Here is a 16,638-nt window from a genome sequence, read left to right on the forward strand (position 1 = left end):
CGTGATGAGCGTGTCATGAGTAATGGTTCGTACCGAAATACGCAGAACGGACGGAGCTGAGGACAGATGGAACGGACGCTCTGGGCGAATGATTAGTCCGCATTGGCAGCGTTCCCTGGCTGGCTGTCGATGTCCATTTGGCATCGGTATTTTACATCGGGTTTTCACACCAAACATTTCCATCAGACAGGCAATGAATAGAGACTTAATGATGGTTTTGTAACTAGGGCAGCCAGCAACACTCGGATGATGTATCATCCAGAGTGCCACCGTCGAGAACGGATTGGCTAGTTGAAAACTGTTGTAAATTAGCAAAATATTTTTAATTTTCATATTTGTGAGGTAATATTTTAAGTAACGAGTGAGAGTTAGCATAATCATTTTTATGTAGGAGAAGGTTTTATGAAGCAGTCATTGACTAGACGTGAAAAGTTAGGATAGGGTAAAATGATATGGCATGCCCCCTTTAACAAAAAAAGCTTATGGAAATGACGCCACAAAGTACATCGAAAACTGTTCGAAAACAAATTCATTTTGTTTTGGTTTTACAGCGTGTGAAATTTGAACGCCCCTTGTGCGTCACCGGCACGCCTCTTGGGATAAGTACTGGAACCATTTGACATAACTTTGTTTACATGTTTATGAAGAACAATTCAAAGTTAGCTGAAGTGCTAAAAATATCAAAATCAAAAAAAAATGTGTGATGTTCTGAAGGGTTGTAAGGAGAACCTAGGGGTGAAAAGGTGACAAAAAACTTGCAAGAAAACCGGAACTAAGAACCTAGAGCAGAGGAAGAAAATACTGAGGCGCGTTTAGTTCAATCCCGGCATCTCCATCTGGGATATGGCTGGAAGGTACGCCGCCAACTATCATACCAGGCGGAGCATCCTTCACTCGAGAAGACTATATGTCTCACATTGCCAGCAAACAGTTGAATCGGAACTTGAAGCAGAATTTGGTATCCATGAAGCTTGCTAGGCATTTGTATGAGCAAGTTTTAATGAAATTCAACGGATATCTTTTGATTGATGACGAAATCTACTTTAAAATGTCACAAATTTTATACCGATACACTTCTGAGCATCGCGCTTTGGTAGCTCTAACGCATTTGTTTATTAACATAACTAGGGTATGTTGCAACATCGTTGTAATTGTCTATTCCCGTCTTATCCAACACAAATTATTAAGAATATCAGCATTTTTATGACACACAATACAAAACTAGTTATTCCCTAATATTTTAGTTAGTTGTCTATCATACGCGGTCAATCAAGGTGAGCTGAGATCTATTTAAATGCTTTTTAGCATTAAAGAAGTCCTAGGGTAACCAACCTAATTTGGACCCCATCAGCAGCTGTACATAATTTGGACACTTCCATTTGATTTTGCTGTAAGTGTCCAAATTATGAACAGCTGCTCATGGGATCCAAAATACGTTGGTTACCCTACCAGCCAAATTTCCTTCGTTTTTTCGTGCGACGAAGAAGAAAATGTCGACTAATCGTTTTAATTTCCGTCATTCATAAATGAAAATAACTTACGCAAGGCATTGTCGTTATTCTACAGCCAGGAAAACTTGCCTGACCTGCGGAAATTCTGTAGAATAACATTTGTCATGCCGTCCTACACAAATACATGCGCGTTAACTTCGTAAACATTGTTTTTATTTTTAGTTCGGACGATGAAAAATTTTGATGGACGGATTTTAAAACGGTACGCCGAATTTTAGAAATAAAGTAAGTTGAGTAATTTCAATAATATGCTTTAATAGTCGCTTTTCAGTGATTTCAAAGTTCACGGATCGGAAGGTAAGTGTGTTTTAGTCAAATCAACACAAGAACTTTTGGAGTATTCATCAAATCGATCCAACAAATGATGGAAATTAGAATGGCTTTACTTATTACGACGGGAATTAGAAAAAAACCCTATTTGTAGCCAATGCCGTTTCAAAGAAGAAACATTTACGTATGGTTTAGTTACGTTCAATCCATTATAACGGGTGACAACTAAAATTTTGGTATTTTTTTGAGGCCCCCCTACTCTTCAACAAACGAGCAAAGAGGGAAATGAGAGTATGTATGTGTTAGCTCTCTCTCTCCTCTTTTTGTCAATGTTTTTTGTTTTGTTTTGCTTAAAATGACGTCGAAACAAGAAGCATTTCGGGAGCGCGTTGTACACCTCTACGAACTGCCACATAAATCTCGACAAAAAGTATACGGTACAATATTTAAAAAGCGAATAGGTTGCGTCTTCGACTGTTTACCATATCCTAAGATGTCCAACAACTATTCGCAATCAAGGTAGTGGAAGACCAGCCAAAATTATGAACGCAGAAGGACATCGTTCTCTTTCTCGTTTCTTCAACAACAAGCCCTCTAGTTTGGCTATCAATTAAAATGCAGCAGACGAATGTTTGAAGAAAATTTTGATCCCGTTTCTACAAAAACATCATGCAGATGGACAATACGGGTTTTGACCGGAGAGCATCATCGCATTACGCCAAAAAAAAAACCAACAATTCCTAAATACCCATTCGATCCCATTTTTACCCAAAAACCACGACCTGAAAAATCTGTCTCAGAGGGCCCAATTGAAGATTTCTTCGGGATTTTGAGTTCCTTGGGGTATTAAAATAAGTGTAGAATCACGAATTGCAAAAAATTGATTGGTAGAATCAAGAGATGCATTCGCAAAGTTGACATGACAGCCGTACAACGCTCCTGTTTCGACGTCAAACGAAAGCTTCGCCGAACAGCCGATTACGGACCGCTTTCAAATGTGCACTAATTTTGTTCAACAATTGATAATGTATCTTTAAATTCGGTAGATCAGATCTTCCTCATGTATGTTTGTCTTTTTTTGACAGCTTGAGGAAAAACTTCCAAAATTTTAGTTGTCACCCGTTAGAAGAAAATCCTTTAAAAATCATCGTCCTACACATTTTGCATGCACACTAGCACCATCTGTTATGCATGTTGCGGAGTGACTTATATTCATACTGTAGGTATGCTACATTTTGATGGTTTTATACTGAAAACTCGAAGCAGCACTCAAGCGCTGCCGTGTGGGTATGTTCCGAAATATACTTTTTTGAAAAAATGAGTGGTTTTTGTATGGACGATAGAATTCATGCGAGTGTCTCGTCTGTGTGTCTGATTTTTACAGCGGTAATTCAAACTTCGTGTTGATTATTAAGCTGTGCAAAGCAAACTAGCTTTAACGGGAAATTAGCAGTTATTAACTTTTCGTCAGAGAGGCCAATTTCGGAAGCAGTTTTTGGGCTCAAACGCGGGGTTCTGTTTATAGAAATGTATTCACTGCATTCTTCTTGTCAATCTGAACATAGCGAATATATTTTCATGAACAGAATTTTTGTTTCAAACAAAAAAACTGCTTTTGAAATTTGTAAAATCGATGATGACTAATTTCACCTTAAATGCGGTTCAAACAGTTCGAACATACAGTAATGTTCCGATTTTGTCAGCTCCCGATTTTGTCAACCCCCGATTTTATCAGCCTATAAATTTTGTTTAACTTCTATGCTTTTAAAAGCATGTTTAACTAAAATAAAACTGATTCTCTGGGGAGGGAAATAAAATTTGAATAAGATGATGCTTTTTTTGCGAGTAATTCGGGGTCAAAATCCGGGTATTTTTATAGTAAAAGTTCTATAGTTCGTAAACAAGCAAAGATAGAAGTACAGTAGACTCTCAGAAAAGTTAACTCTCTGAAAAGTTAATTGTTCAGAAAAGTTAAGCGTATATCAGCTCTCATGCAACGCTCTAAAAAGTTCATTTTTGCCTTAACTTTTCTGAGAGTTTGAATTTATTGCTTGTCCAAGCGTTTCTTCACACACGTGTGTTTACCTTCTATCTTTATTTCTCATTTTTCGGCTTATTGTCACCTTTCCACAGTTTCATACAGTGTCGCATCATAACTGAGATTAAATTAAACTCTTGTATCGGACAGTTGCAACAATAGTTCAATACGGGCATATAGTTACTTCAGGATTTTTGGAAATATACTGGAAAAGCGCAAACTCAGATTGAATTTTAAATGCAAAAGAAGGAACAGCAAGGAACTAAAAATTAGCGCGAACGCTTATTTTTAATCAAAACGTAGACTACGAAAAAACAAAAGTAAACTAACCGACTGTTTTAAACTTAGTGAAAGGTATTATTTTATAAAAAACTATGAAACTATAATTTCATAAAGATATTGCTACATATTTCTTTCCATTACAACTTCCAGGTACATACAAATATGTATCCTATATCCCGGAATGCATTTTTAGCTTTTGTATTCATCATTTTCAATGACTTTTAGGACTACTCAGAAAAGTTAATAGTTCGGAAAAGTTAATCGACCGATTCCCCAATCGATTAACTTTTCCGAGAGTCTACTGTATACTATATTCAGCAATGTTGTGTATTTTTACTTTTTGTACAACTTTGTAGAGCAGGAAAAAGTCATACAACAACTAGAAAAACAGCTGAAATAGAAAAACTAATATTACCGACTTTTCATTTACGAGAAATAAGATTTTTCTGCCTTTGTTGACGAGATAGAAGGCTACTGTCTTCAGAAAAATTTCTTGTAATAATATGCTGTAAAACTTTGCATAACACATCAATTGAAACTGTTATATTGAAACTGCAGAAAAATAATTTTTTTAATTCAGGGGGATTAAATAAAATGTGAATTCCGCTGGATGATAGAACTTTTAATTTTAAGATATTCTTCCAAAGCTTCCATAAACCTGAAACCAAGTTTTCCCGCTCAAAGCTAATACGCACCAAAGAAGATACTGGACCAGAGTAATTCCCGCTGAAACGGGGCCACTACTCACACGAGGTCTTCAAATATTGGAACTTTTCCGATTAGTTGGTTGAAAATGGTTAAAAAATAAGAATAGCACTTTTGATACCTCGAAATAGTGGACCTCTCGTTCGCCAAGGGGCCTAACAGGTCCAAAAAAGTTAAATTTTGAGCAAACCTTGAGATCTACATATATCATATGATATTTTATAGATTTGCCATGAAACAACTAACAAATAGCCCAGCTCTGCAAAGAAAAAGAACAGGGCTTTCAAATAGAGTAAATTTTTTTTTTGGTGACCATTTTGGATTTGGTCGCCATATTGGATTTTATCAAAAAATCACCGTTTTCGCGCGCGTGCGGTATCGATGCTAATGTCATCGGAGACCTCAACGCTCAGGTTGGCACGTTGAGGAATTTAGACTGGTTATTGTAAAGTTCAGCGTACACCCGGTTACGAAAACGGTCAACGACTCATTGACTTCGCCGCCTCCAAAAATATGGCCATACCTACTTCAGCCACTGCCTCCCATGTCGGTACTTCTGGAGAACACCAAAACAGACTGACTCGCAAATTGACCACGCTTTAACTAATGGAAGGCATTTCTCAGATATCATCGACGTTAGAACGTTGCGTGGGGCCAATCTGGAACGATTCAAGGTGCCTACCTGAAGTCGCTATTGAGTACACGTAATGCCTTGAGGCAGCGTTGCCGGAAGCTAAAGGAAGGAAGGAGAGCTAAACGAAGCCTCTCTCGAGGACCAGTAGGATAGCGTTATAGCAACCATCAACAGTGCAGCGGAAGGTGCCATTGGGTTTGCTGAAAGGAGTCGACGTAACGATTACTACGTCGAGATATGCCGAAGGATGTTAGGAAAGAAGAATACCACGCGGGCGTCGATGCTACAGCAGGGGGACCATCAAAATGTGAAACTATATAGACAGAAACAGAGGCAGCCAACCCAGTTTTCCGGAATAAGAAGTGCCGCCTGGAAGAAATGGAGTGCAAGGAACATGGAATAACTGTATCGTTCTCAGGAAACGCCCAAATTCTACAAGAAACAGTACTACAGTTGGGTGGATAATGTGCCGATAAGTGAAGTGATAGAAGCCATCAAGCAGCTCAAGAACAACAAGATAACTGGCAAAGATGGCATCGCAGCTGAGCTTATCAAAATAGGCCCGGATAGGTTGGTCATCTGTATGCACCAGTCAGGATCTGGGAAACAGAACAGCTACCGAAAGTTCGGAAGGAGGGAGTAATGTGCCAAATCAACAACAGGAAGGGCGAGAAGTTGCAATGTAAGAACTATCGAGTGATTACTATTCTCAACGGTGCTTATAAAGTTCTTTCTCAGATCATTCGCTGTCTACCCTAGTGGAGACAAGTAGATTCGTGGGAAGTTATCAAGCCGATTTTGCGGACGGGCGACCGACAGCGACAGCAAATATTTGTGCTGCGACAGATCCTCCAAAAGTGTCGCGAATATCAGGTACGCCCCACCTATTCATAGATTTCAAAACCGCGTACGATACTATCGACCGTGAAGAGCTATGGAAAATTATGGACGAAAATGGCTTTGCCGGGAAACTGATAAGACCGATTAAGGTCACGATGGATGGTGTACAGTGCTGTGTGAGGTTATCGGGTGCGTTATCAAGTCAGTTTGAAACACACAAGGAATTTCTACAAGGCGATGGTATTTCCTGTCTCCCGTTCAACATCGTGCTGGAAGGTGTTATGAACCGTGCGGGTTTTAACATGCGGGGTACAATCTTCGACAAATCTACCAGTTTCTCAGTTTCGCTGACGAAATGGACATTGCCGGAGAAACGTTTCAGGCGGTTGCTGAGCAGTGTACCAAACTGTAACGTGAAGCAGCGAAGGTTGGATTAGTGGTGAAAACGTCTAAAACTAAGTACCTCTTCAGCATCTTTGGCTCGAGCAGCACGTTCCTCAGAATCATATAGAAGATTTGTGCCCTTTAGTAAGAGGAACCGAGTGCGATCGAGCGCGCATGGGCAATGGTGCGGTAGTCGACGGGGACGCGTTCAAGGTGATGGACAAATCTGTAAGCCTCGTTTACGACGTCGAATAACAACTGCAGCAGTGACATACGCAGATGTATTCTTGCCGGAAGTCGTACCTACTACGAACTCCACAAATCCCTAAGCTGGTAAGCTTTACCCACGTACCAAATGTACCATGTTCAAAACGCTAATAAAACCGGTAGTCCTCTATGAATACAAAACAGGGGCAATGCTCGCCGGGGACTTGAAAGCATTGACTGACCGATTTTGCGGTGTAAATGAGAACGGCGATATGGAGTAAAAGGATGAACCATGAGCTGGCGCAGCTCTTCGGCGAACCCAGTATCCAGAAAGTTGTTAAAACTGCAAGAGTACAATGAGCGGGACATGTTGTGAGAATGCCAATGACCAATGAACAATGAATGACCAAGTGGATTGTAACCTGCAAAGTGACGGACAACCGAGAAATTGGAGACGGACAGGTATGGACCGAGTATGTTGCCGGAGAGTTTAGTGTGACTTGAGGTATCGTATAACGAGTTTTTGTTCAAGTTGGAAACTGGCCAGTTTTCTGGTGATTACGGTAGTGCCCTGAACATGTCCAGATATGACCAACTTGTTCCTAGATAGCTGGTATGGCTTCCATTGATCTAGCTTTGGAATTCAAATCTGATTGAAGTTGTCGCACAATGAGTTTTTGTTCAAGTTCCAATTTGGCTATTCAACTGGGACTTCCCAGAATTCTTCCGATCATGTCCAGATATAACCAATGCGACTCTAGGTAGCTGATTCGATTTCCATTGATCTAGTTTTTGAATTCTGGTGTGATTTGTTTGAGAAGCTTGGTTTTGAGTCTATATTCAAAAAAAGATCATACAAAGAAGACAGAACAGAGGACAAATACAAAATTTGCTGATCATACTTATTCTATATCATCCAAATAAGACTTTCACAGAACCTCGGAAACATGTGATGAACATGAACACGTACTGATCAAATGCCACAATCCGTAAGAATCAATTTTGCATTTCAAAATTTATTGATAGGCTATTCACATAAAAGAAAAACTTCCCGAGCATCTCCGATCCTCGAACCTTGCCCTAATGCAGTCCATTTTCCAACATCCTACAGTTTGCTTGCCCGTTTCTCCAGCATGTTAGCACATAGTAAACAACAAAATAAACAAAGCAAGAACACGTAGCCAGGCATGTGCCAGCTGATTTTTATCACTGGCACCGTCCGTCGGTTGGTCGGTCGGCCGATCGGTTGTAGAACCAGGAAACGAACGCCGCAGCCTGTGTGCAGCAGTGCCTAACCCGTCGAAACATTGCTCGAACGCTTACTCACCCGTCCATTTTTACGATTAAAATGCACATTTCAATCGAACCCTTTTTTTCCCGTTGCCCGTCGCTCATGCAGCAGCAGCACCACCTCATCAAATTATTCTTTCTCTTTTTCTCTTTCCATGCCACCCCGGTATTCCATCGTGTGCGATGCTTCGACTAGAAATTAGCTAGAATATGTATTTCTCATGTTGCAGACACAGTTAAGCACGTGTACTCCCCAACCCACCCAGCAGCGAACGTCGTGCACTCTAAACCGGTTCCGATTACGCTAGTAGGTATCTTTGTGTGTGCGTTGGAGTTGTTGTTACTGTTGCTGCTGCTCCTGCCGCCTGTTTCCACCCAACTCGCGACTGGCGCTGCTATTTGGTAGTAGTGAGTAGGCCCCCCGGGTGACTGCAGAGAGAAAGAGCCAGCCAAGGAATTCAAACCTAACACGCGTCGCGACGCGACGGCACGGTCACTCTCAGCTAATCGAGTCACACAGTCATCGCCGATGACGACGACGGCGACGGCGACGAAGGCACAAAGTCGACGATTTTCCCTCGATCAGTTAGCTGCCAAACGTCGGTCGGAGTTGTTGCATGGCTGAATAGTTCCGAAACGCGTGAGCCTTGTTTTCGAACTTGAACCGAATTCGAATGTTGTGTTGCAAACTGCGCGAGTGGAAAAGTGACAGCCTGCAGTTCTGAGCTTCACAGTTCTTCGCCGTGTCACGGTTAGTGCTTTTGTTGGTTTTAGTCTTCCTAAAAAAAGAAGGAAAAATACAAGAAACAAGCTAATCAATTCACCTCCGCGAAGGCAGAAAGGCAGAACGAAACGTGAAAAATCTCCAAAGTAATCAATTGATCCAGATTGAAATCTGGGATTGCAGCAAAGGGCATAAGAGCAAAACAAAGGTGAAGAAGACAAACGAGGTAAACAGCATAAAAGCACCGTTGTTGATGCTAATGCGGAAAAATTAGACTCAAAAAGGTGAATAATAATTGCATCGAAAATAATTCGACTCCATACAGCTTTATCAGCCTTCGTTTACAGTGTACGTGAAATTGAAGTGTTTGATAAGTTGCAAAAGTTGTGAAGTGCACGGCAAGCAAGTAGGTATAGCTGCAGCTTGGAGTTATTTTTTTTCTGTCGGGTGCAACAACGGTGCGAAAGAAGTGCACAACCCAGTGGGTGGAATCGCTTATACCAGTAGTGGGTTTCGCAAGAAGGTTTTCCTCCCCTGCGGGCACTGGCGTGTCGTTGGTTTAGAAGAATAATAGATAGAAGTGGAAAAGGTTGCTGAAGAAGAAATTATATGTGCTTATTTTTTGCGTAATCTCCGCGGCATCGTAACTTCAATCAGTGGCCAAACCGTCGTCGTACCCGCACTTCTTCCCGTAGACTGACTGACTTCTAAGAGCTTCTTAACAAATCACCGTTGTTGGTGGCAGCGGCAGTCAGTGGGTTTCCAGCAGCAGCAGCATCGACCCACACACGGCACGGCACGGCACAGAAGATCTCAAAGCAGCAGCGTTCTTTTGTTGCGTTAGAGCTAGTTGGTTGCACCTTTCAGCGAAGTAAACCTGCAAACGCCATTGCTGCAAAGCTGCAATCATGCTGGAGCGCGGACCAGTGAGTATTCACCATAGATGTTAGTTCTATGCCCCTAGAGGAAAAATAGATAATTAAATGTTATCACATACGTATGGGGAGAGTGGAGGTGTTTTGCTCAACTTAAACTCAAATTACAACACAGTTTGTTGGTTAAAGTGCTTTAAAGTTAATGAAAAATTTTCCGGATTTCATATATTTTTTTATTATAGACCCTTCATAGAGTCTTCATATAACTAATGTGCAATATCAATTTTCAAAATTGAACTAAAAAATAAATTACTAACATTGATGCTCATTTGAATCTTAGCCTTATGAAGTGGAAGCCCTTCAGTGGAAGTAGAAAGTTCTAGCAAAAATATTATTACATAGTAGCTACAATTGACATTTCTATCAACGTTTGTACTCAATATCCTAAAAGAACTTGCGAAACATAAAATTTAAATAATTTAATTTAATTGAATATGATGGAAAGTTATTTTTTGTAGCTAATAAAATGATATAATTTTAATCAAATTATAACGAAATGTGATGTACTGAGATTTTATGGTAAAAATCCAGTTATTTAGAGCTTATTTTGATACAATTTTTAAGTTTAGGTTTATATTTCTTAGGATTAAAACTTAATTTTAACTTCTACATCTACGTCAAATCGAGTACGCAGTGTTTCATCTTCACCAACAATCGAAACTAAAGTAGACTTATTCACATCATCAACAATTTTACGATTTTATTTGTTGAAAACAAGCTTTGTTATTTGCGCTTTCTAACCGGCATGATTGAGACATATAATAATTTACGTGGCTTGGAAATATTTTATGTGATACGCAATTTCTTGTTTTTTTCGCCGCTGCTGTTCACTTTCAAATCATCATCAACGAAAGCACATTACATCTTCAGCGCGACCATATGATGCAAACAACAACGCCACCCCAAGCGGAAGTTTCCGGAACCGGTCCGGGCTGAGTGAGTGTTTGAAACAGGATTGATCGATCGATGGTGAAATGGTTTTCTTGTTCGGAGCACAGCCTGAAACAAGTTTTGCTGCAGAGTGCAGCGTATGGTCCGAAAGCGATTGCTTTCCGGTTGCGTTAAATTTGGATTGAGTAATGAAGGCTTTTTTCTTGAAAACTAATAATTAGCAGTTTATTGTATTGGAGCATCCCTTGCGGAGCAGTATTGTAGTAACAGTTGAATACCCCTTGAAAAAAAAACCAACGCGATCAGTCATTAGATGTATTGTGGCATGGTTCAACAAACTACTCAACTCAACTGTTCATTTTTAGGTCGCTTGTGTGATAAATGTTGTGTTGAAAGGGTTTTCACTCCTTAAATAGTTGTCAATAAAGTTTCGCGAAATTTTGGATTAGTTCAAAAAATTACTCGTTATTGCGAACGATAATCGATTCTACTATTGACAATCTCCCACAAGCTTTCGAAAGGGTAGAGATTATGTTGACTTTCAATTCAACACTAAACCGCCATTCCATGGTATCCTAGAATGAGTATATGTGATTGAACAAACCCTTTTCTAATGTTTCCACAGCGAAAGCAACTGTCTCAGATCCGAAACAAGTCGCTGTAATTCTTGATTTAACATGAAGAATGACTTTTACGGATCCTTCGTAATGCATCCGATGATCATAAAATCATCTATAGACCTGGTGGAGCGTGGTATCCCTCTTCTATAGCCCATGGCCATTTTCCCGGTAGAGCTATACCTGGGGCATACCCTTGGTATGACCCATATCTCAATTCCAATCAAAGGCTATTAAGAACCTTCTCTGTGCTTGACGTTACAAAACAAGAACGCTTGAGTATTTTCTTTATTTCCTGCAATATTTACCTTGCGTTGCTAGAAATGCACAGAATACAACACTGGTGTTTTCAAATAAAAACTTAACAACTGGTTTTTCAACATTTTGATCGTTAAAAGCAAATCAAATCGTAATGTTGCACTTATTTTGGCCAACGTAAAGCGGCACTTGTCAACAAAACACTGCCAGCATGCTGTTAGCATGCTGAATATTCACGACCTAAATCTAGGAGGCTAGCTCATTAGAGATAAACATAAAATGTGCCATCATCATCAAATTCGTCGGCATAAACATTGTAGCAGGCCTCAATTTGGTTTGCACGTGGTAAATGTTTTTTCCATTCATAATGCTGAAAATCGCGTTGGGTTGTTAAGGAAACATAGTAAGAAAGTTTTCGACGGTGGAAACAATCACTTGGAGATGAATCGGGAAAAAACTGTTTGTTTATTTCATCGAACTTACCAACGTCACAAAAAATAGCTGGTCGCGGAGTAGCAAGCCTTGTATATTTTAGTCGTGCTGAATACTAATGTAATCATGAAGCATAAATCTAGGCTCGGGAACCATCGACTGCAGTACCTTATTCTAATTCGAGTTTAGAGCATTGATGTCACTACTGTCACTTTTACACTTACTGACATATACAATGATATATGATGTTAGTTGCAATGTTTTGTCCAATACGGTAGAAATCACTACTTACAATGAGTGTTGAAGAAAATTGGAATAAATGGTTAAATTACTAGTCCTACTGTAATACCATCTCCGTTTGTTTTACACATGCCAACTCCCTGCTTGAAATTTGCGATATTCATCGTTTATCGTCCAAATTTTTACGACTAAATAGCAAAGACTTGGATATAGACGTCTTTAAGACTTTACCCTTCTTTATCGATAGACTTCGTAGCCGATTATTAGAGTGATGAAAAATTACGGGGCTAGTGCAACGTTCCTACTGACTTCAGCAGCGCCAGCCGAGATTCGAACATACGGCAACCGGCTTTTGTTAGACCAACATCGCACCTCGAAGCTACCTGCCAGGATTTGTAAGACTATAGATCATGACTCACGAATTGAATACCACCGGACAGGCTAGAGGTGGCCTGGACAGCAGCGAATCTGGATAAAACTTCCGTTGCCATTGCCTCCCAAACTTTTGTAGCTTGACACCCATAATTATACGGTTTCAACTTGTCTGAAAATTGCCACATCCTCCCCCGGAGTACGTAGAAACTGCTACTAGATGGGGACAGCAACACGCGGACTTAAATGAAAACGCGTTGGCATTGATTTGCAAAGTCTTGTAGTTTGACATTTTTCCCGAGTTAAGGAGCTATCACCGCGACCATTATTTTGATGTATCGTAGAGTGTCCTCTTTTATTTTATGCCGTGTCATATCATTGAGCCATCAAAGTTTGATTTACTACCTCTACTACTGTGGGTATTTATCCTAATTATGTAGTATATTCCGTATGAACTTTTCACCTGATTGGAAGCAGCAATCCAGATATCGCAGAGCTGAGTCAGCTACTTATCAAGTAAACTAAATCGTTTCTGAAATAGTGCAACACAGTAACACAACAATTGTTCGGAGATTTCACAACATAGCTTGTTATACATATTGATATGAATGCAGACATGACCTAAATTGGTCACTTCCCAATGGTACTCAGAACTTGTGTGGGTGTGTTGAATGACCAGAACAAGCAACGCACCAAAAAGGGGAGAGATTGACTTTATTGTAATGTAATTCATAGACATCTCGACCATATACCGGTTGTTTCTTAGTGGATTTTAGTTCTATTTTCATCAATCGACTGGAAATCGATTCTGGGTCCGAACAAAAAACGAATATGAATGAATGTTCATACCGGAAAATGTTACACGTAATGAAAGATATCAATTTAGGCCATACCCCAACAAGAATCCGGAACCTTTCCGGAGCCCTCTGCCCTCAATTCTTCAAAAAACATCGAACATTCCCCATCGATTGCAATAAGACGTATCCAATTCTACCCGTAACAAAGTGACAGTTATTAACAGTTTCCCATATCACCCGCCAGTGCCAAAAATGTCACGACGATCGGTTTTACGTGCCGGTCAAAATTGACGCACCTTCGATTTCGTATTTCATTTAGAGTTATCCGCTGCGGAATTCAAAATGAAATGCTCTTTCATGATTGCTGGATCGATTTTGTCGTTAATAGAACAAGTTAAACAAAATTCAAGAGTGGACCCAAGCAATAGAGATTGTTGTAGTTGTACAAAAAATAGAGTATTTTATTGCGACAGAAGAACCAGTTATGCTGCTATTGTCATTAGCATTACCACGGAAACGTTTTAGTACTTGACATAATGTTATCAGTTCGTAGAATGCTCTATTCTATTGAAATAATGAACCAATTCAGTTCTTATATGCACAAGGGATTTTTTGTCAAAAAGAAAATGATAATAAGCTGTTGCTTTGATTTTTACGCCGCTTTCAAACATCTGTCGTGAACCATGAACCAGAAGTTTTAGGTACGCTTGATTTGTATGGGAGCTGTCACATTGTTACCGGGTTGATCCAATTACGGCCTTTTTGTGAAAATTAAGAACTATTCAATTTTGCCACAGTTTTGCTAACCTAGATCCACTTCACCCCCTAGAAATCTACATTCATCAAATTTGCATAATTAGAAAACTTGATAAACTTAATTATAAAGTAATATAACTAAAAAGTCTTACAATCGTTTGTTGGTACGCGAAGCATCAACCAAACTGTGTTTGTTATCACTGCGCCATTCTTCCTTAGGGGGAAGGTGTGGCATTTCACCTCCATAGAATACTTGTTTACTCTATGACCGGTTTATTTTATAAAACGGACACTGATTTTTAATAGAAAATGTTTATTTTCGAACGAATGCATATGTTTGGGTCGTCTATATGAAAATAATTGTATGTTATGATTGAATCAAGTAAAATACTAGATTTGCTGAACTTTTCTTACCACGCGCTTCATGAGATTTTGCACAACGTTCAGTGAAATATTGTGCACTGCTGCAGACCACATTTTCCTAAAACTTACAACGGATCTACAGCTTCTCTACCACTACCATCCTTCTTGAGATGCCTTATGATTAAAGCCCAGTAACTTTCAATGGGCCGCAATCTACGCAATTTGGTGGGTTTCAGCAAAATCAACTTTTTCAGTTCTGAGCAATGTTGAAGTCGCAACAGCATAGTGAGCAGATGCTATGCCAAAACAGTAGAAAAGCAGCGTTGAAAATAATATCAAAAAAAGAGAAAAGTTTAAAGTAGTGTTAGTTGCTTTAAAAGCAGCAGAAAGTGTTATTTCGCACTTTTGCTTTGCACACGATATTCGTATATTCGCTAATGCTATGCAGCGTGAATATATGTGGCTCATTAGTTATAGGCGAATTAAACCGTTCAAGTCTCTGTGTTCTCATGGTAAAATCGTATGCCGATGCTCGGCGTATATAGAGTAAGGAGGGGTAAAAGTGTGATGGGGGTAAAAGTGGGATTCAATGATTTATCGGTGCAGTTTCCGAGTAAATTGACTACATTGGCAACGATGGGTGACTGCTTTGACAGCTTGAATCTAACGTAAACTTTGGTTGCCTACGAAGCATAGTTGCTGAGTTATGTGCAAATGTTATTTTAGGGCGGTTTTGATGTAATTTTTCGTTATACGGCAAATACGATATCAACAGGAGGATATTACTTGTTGAAAATTTGTAGCAGCGTTTTACATCACACACATATCTGTTTTCAAAATACGGTGAAAAGAATTCACAAAATATAATTTAATCAAACCTCATCAAACCCGAAGTGCTATTCACGGACGGGACAAAAGTGCGATTCATGGACGAGGCAAAAATGTATAGCTAATTATATACAGCTTTAGGCACTATATTACAGATACTAGAAATGGAAGATCTGCAGAACACTGTGTACTCTACAGATGTTGACCAAAAGAAAACAATGTTTTTCCGCTGATGAAAAAAAAACAAACGTTTGGAAATGTTTCGATCTGACGGAGGCTGCAATACACCAGCGCAAAATAGGAAAGGTGCCAATTGAAAACATTCCTTACCGAAACATACCGCACATTGAAGATAATATGGTTTTATTAGCTACTGCTGTGCTAATTGCATGGATTCAAGCTGCGCACTTTTGCCCCGTGGTATTCGCACTTTTGGCTCGCTAGTGGGCTAAAAGTGCGAATCGGTACTTGATCAGAAGAATGAAGATTTTTTTTGCATAACACTATTATTCCAGATGATTTATAGTTTAATGTGAAGACATTGAGTTACTGCATCAATATAAAGTATATTTTGTTGTTGTCCTTCTTTATATCTCACGAAAATTAATGACAACTTCAAACATTGCACTTATGACCCACCCTACTTTATACATTTTGCGAATTTTCCAACCTCTGGATATATGGCAAAAGGGGTTCGTTTTTCTTTCATTACAAAAATTTTCGGAGAGAAAAGTCGCTACGGGACAAAATGGGGAGAGGGGTCGAGATAGGAGGAACGTCCAAATAAGGAAAAAACGCTTTGTTTCTTACTTTATGGAAACTTTCGATCCGAAAACACATGTCCAAATGGCTGGAAGACAAATGGGAGGTGCTCCCTGTTAAGAGAGAAATCCAAATCTTTTTATTCTATCTTCTTTCATCATCATCTTCTTCTTCTTCTTTTTTCTTCTTGCTCTTCTTCTATTCTATATAGATACAAGTGAGCGTGGGTGGGTATTTGCATGTTTGTTTCGCTATAACTCCGGAACGCCTAAACCAGTCGCTGTCAAATTTGGCATACGTTCCTTTTGGCATGATGGTCATAAGGGAATTGAGAAAAATAGAGTAGAGGAAGGCTATAAAAACGAGAGGTTTTCCTTGACCTCGAGTCAATAATAGATGTTCAAGCGACTGAGAGCCAAGAGCGTAGATGAGGTCTGAAAAGACAGCAGAGGAGGAAAAAGGCTTTGTTTCCTTTTCGTTATATTCCTTTTCGTATATAGAA

General features: G+C 39.5%; 1 protein-coding gene across 4 annotated transcripts in view; it reads left to right on the forward strand.

Moving 5' to 3' along the window:
* Nucleotides 1-8,768: 8,768 nt before the first annotated feature.
* The window catches only part of LOC128742235 (dual specificity tyrosine-phosphorylation-regulated kinase 2), a 95,063-nt gene continuing 87,193 nt past the window's right edge, over nucleotides 8,769-16,638 (forward strand). For all 4 annotated transcript variants that reach the window (XR_008412251.1, XM_053838525.1, XM_053838526.1 and 1 more), the window contains exon 1: nucleotides 8,769-9,811. Coding sequence is in view for 3 of the 4 variants with exons in the window: in XM_053838525.1 (XP_053694500.1) it covers nucleotides 9,794-9,811 (18 nt within the window). In the remaining variant the exon portion in view is untranslated. The remainder of the gene's footprint in view (nucleotides 9,812-16,638) is intronic.

Source organism: Sabethes cyaneus, chromosome 3, assembly GCF_943734655.1.
Source record: "Sabethes cyaneus chromosome 3, idSabCyanKW18_F2, whole genome shotgun sequence".
Classification (NCBI taxonomy): Eukaryota; Metazoa; Arthropoda; class Insecta; order Diptera; family Culicidae; genus Sabethes; species Sabethes cyaneus.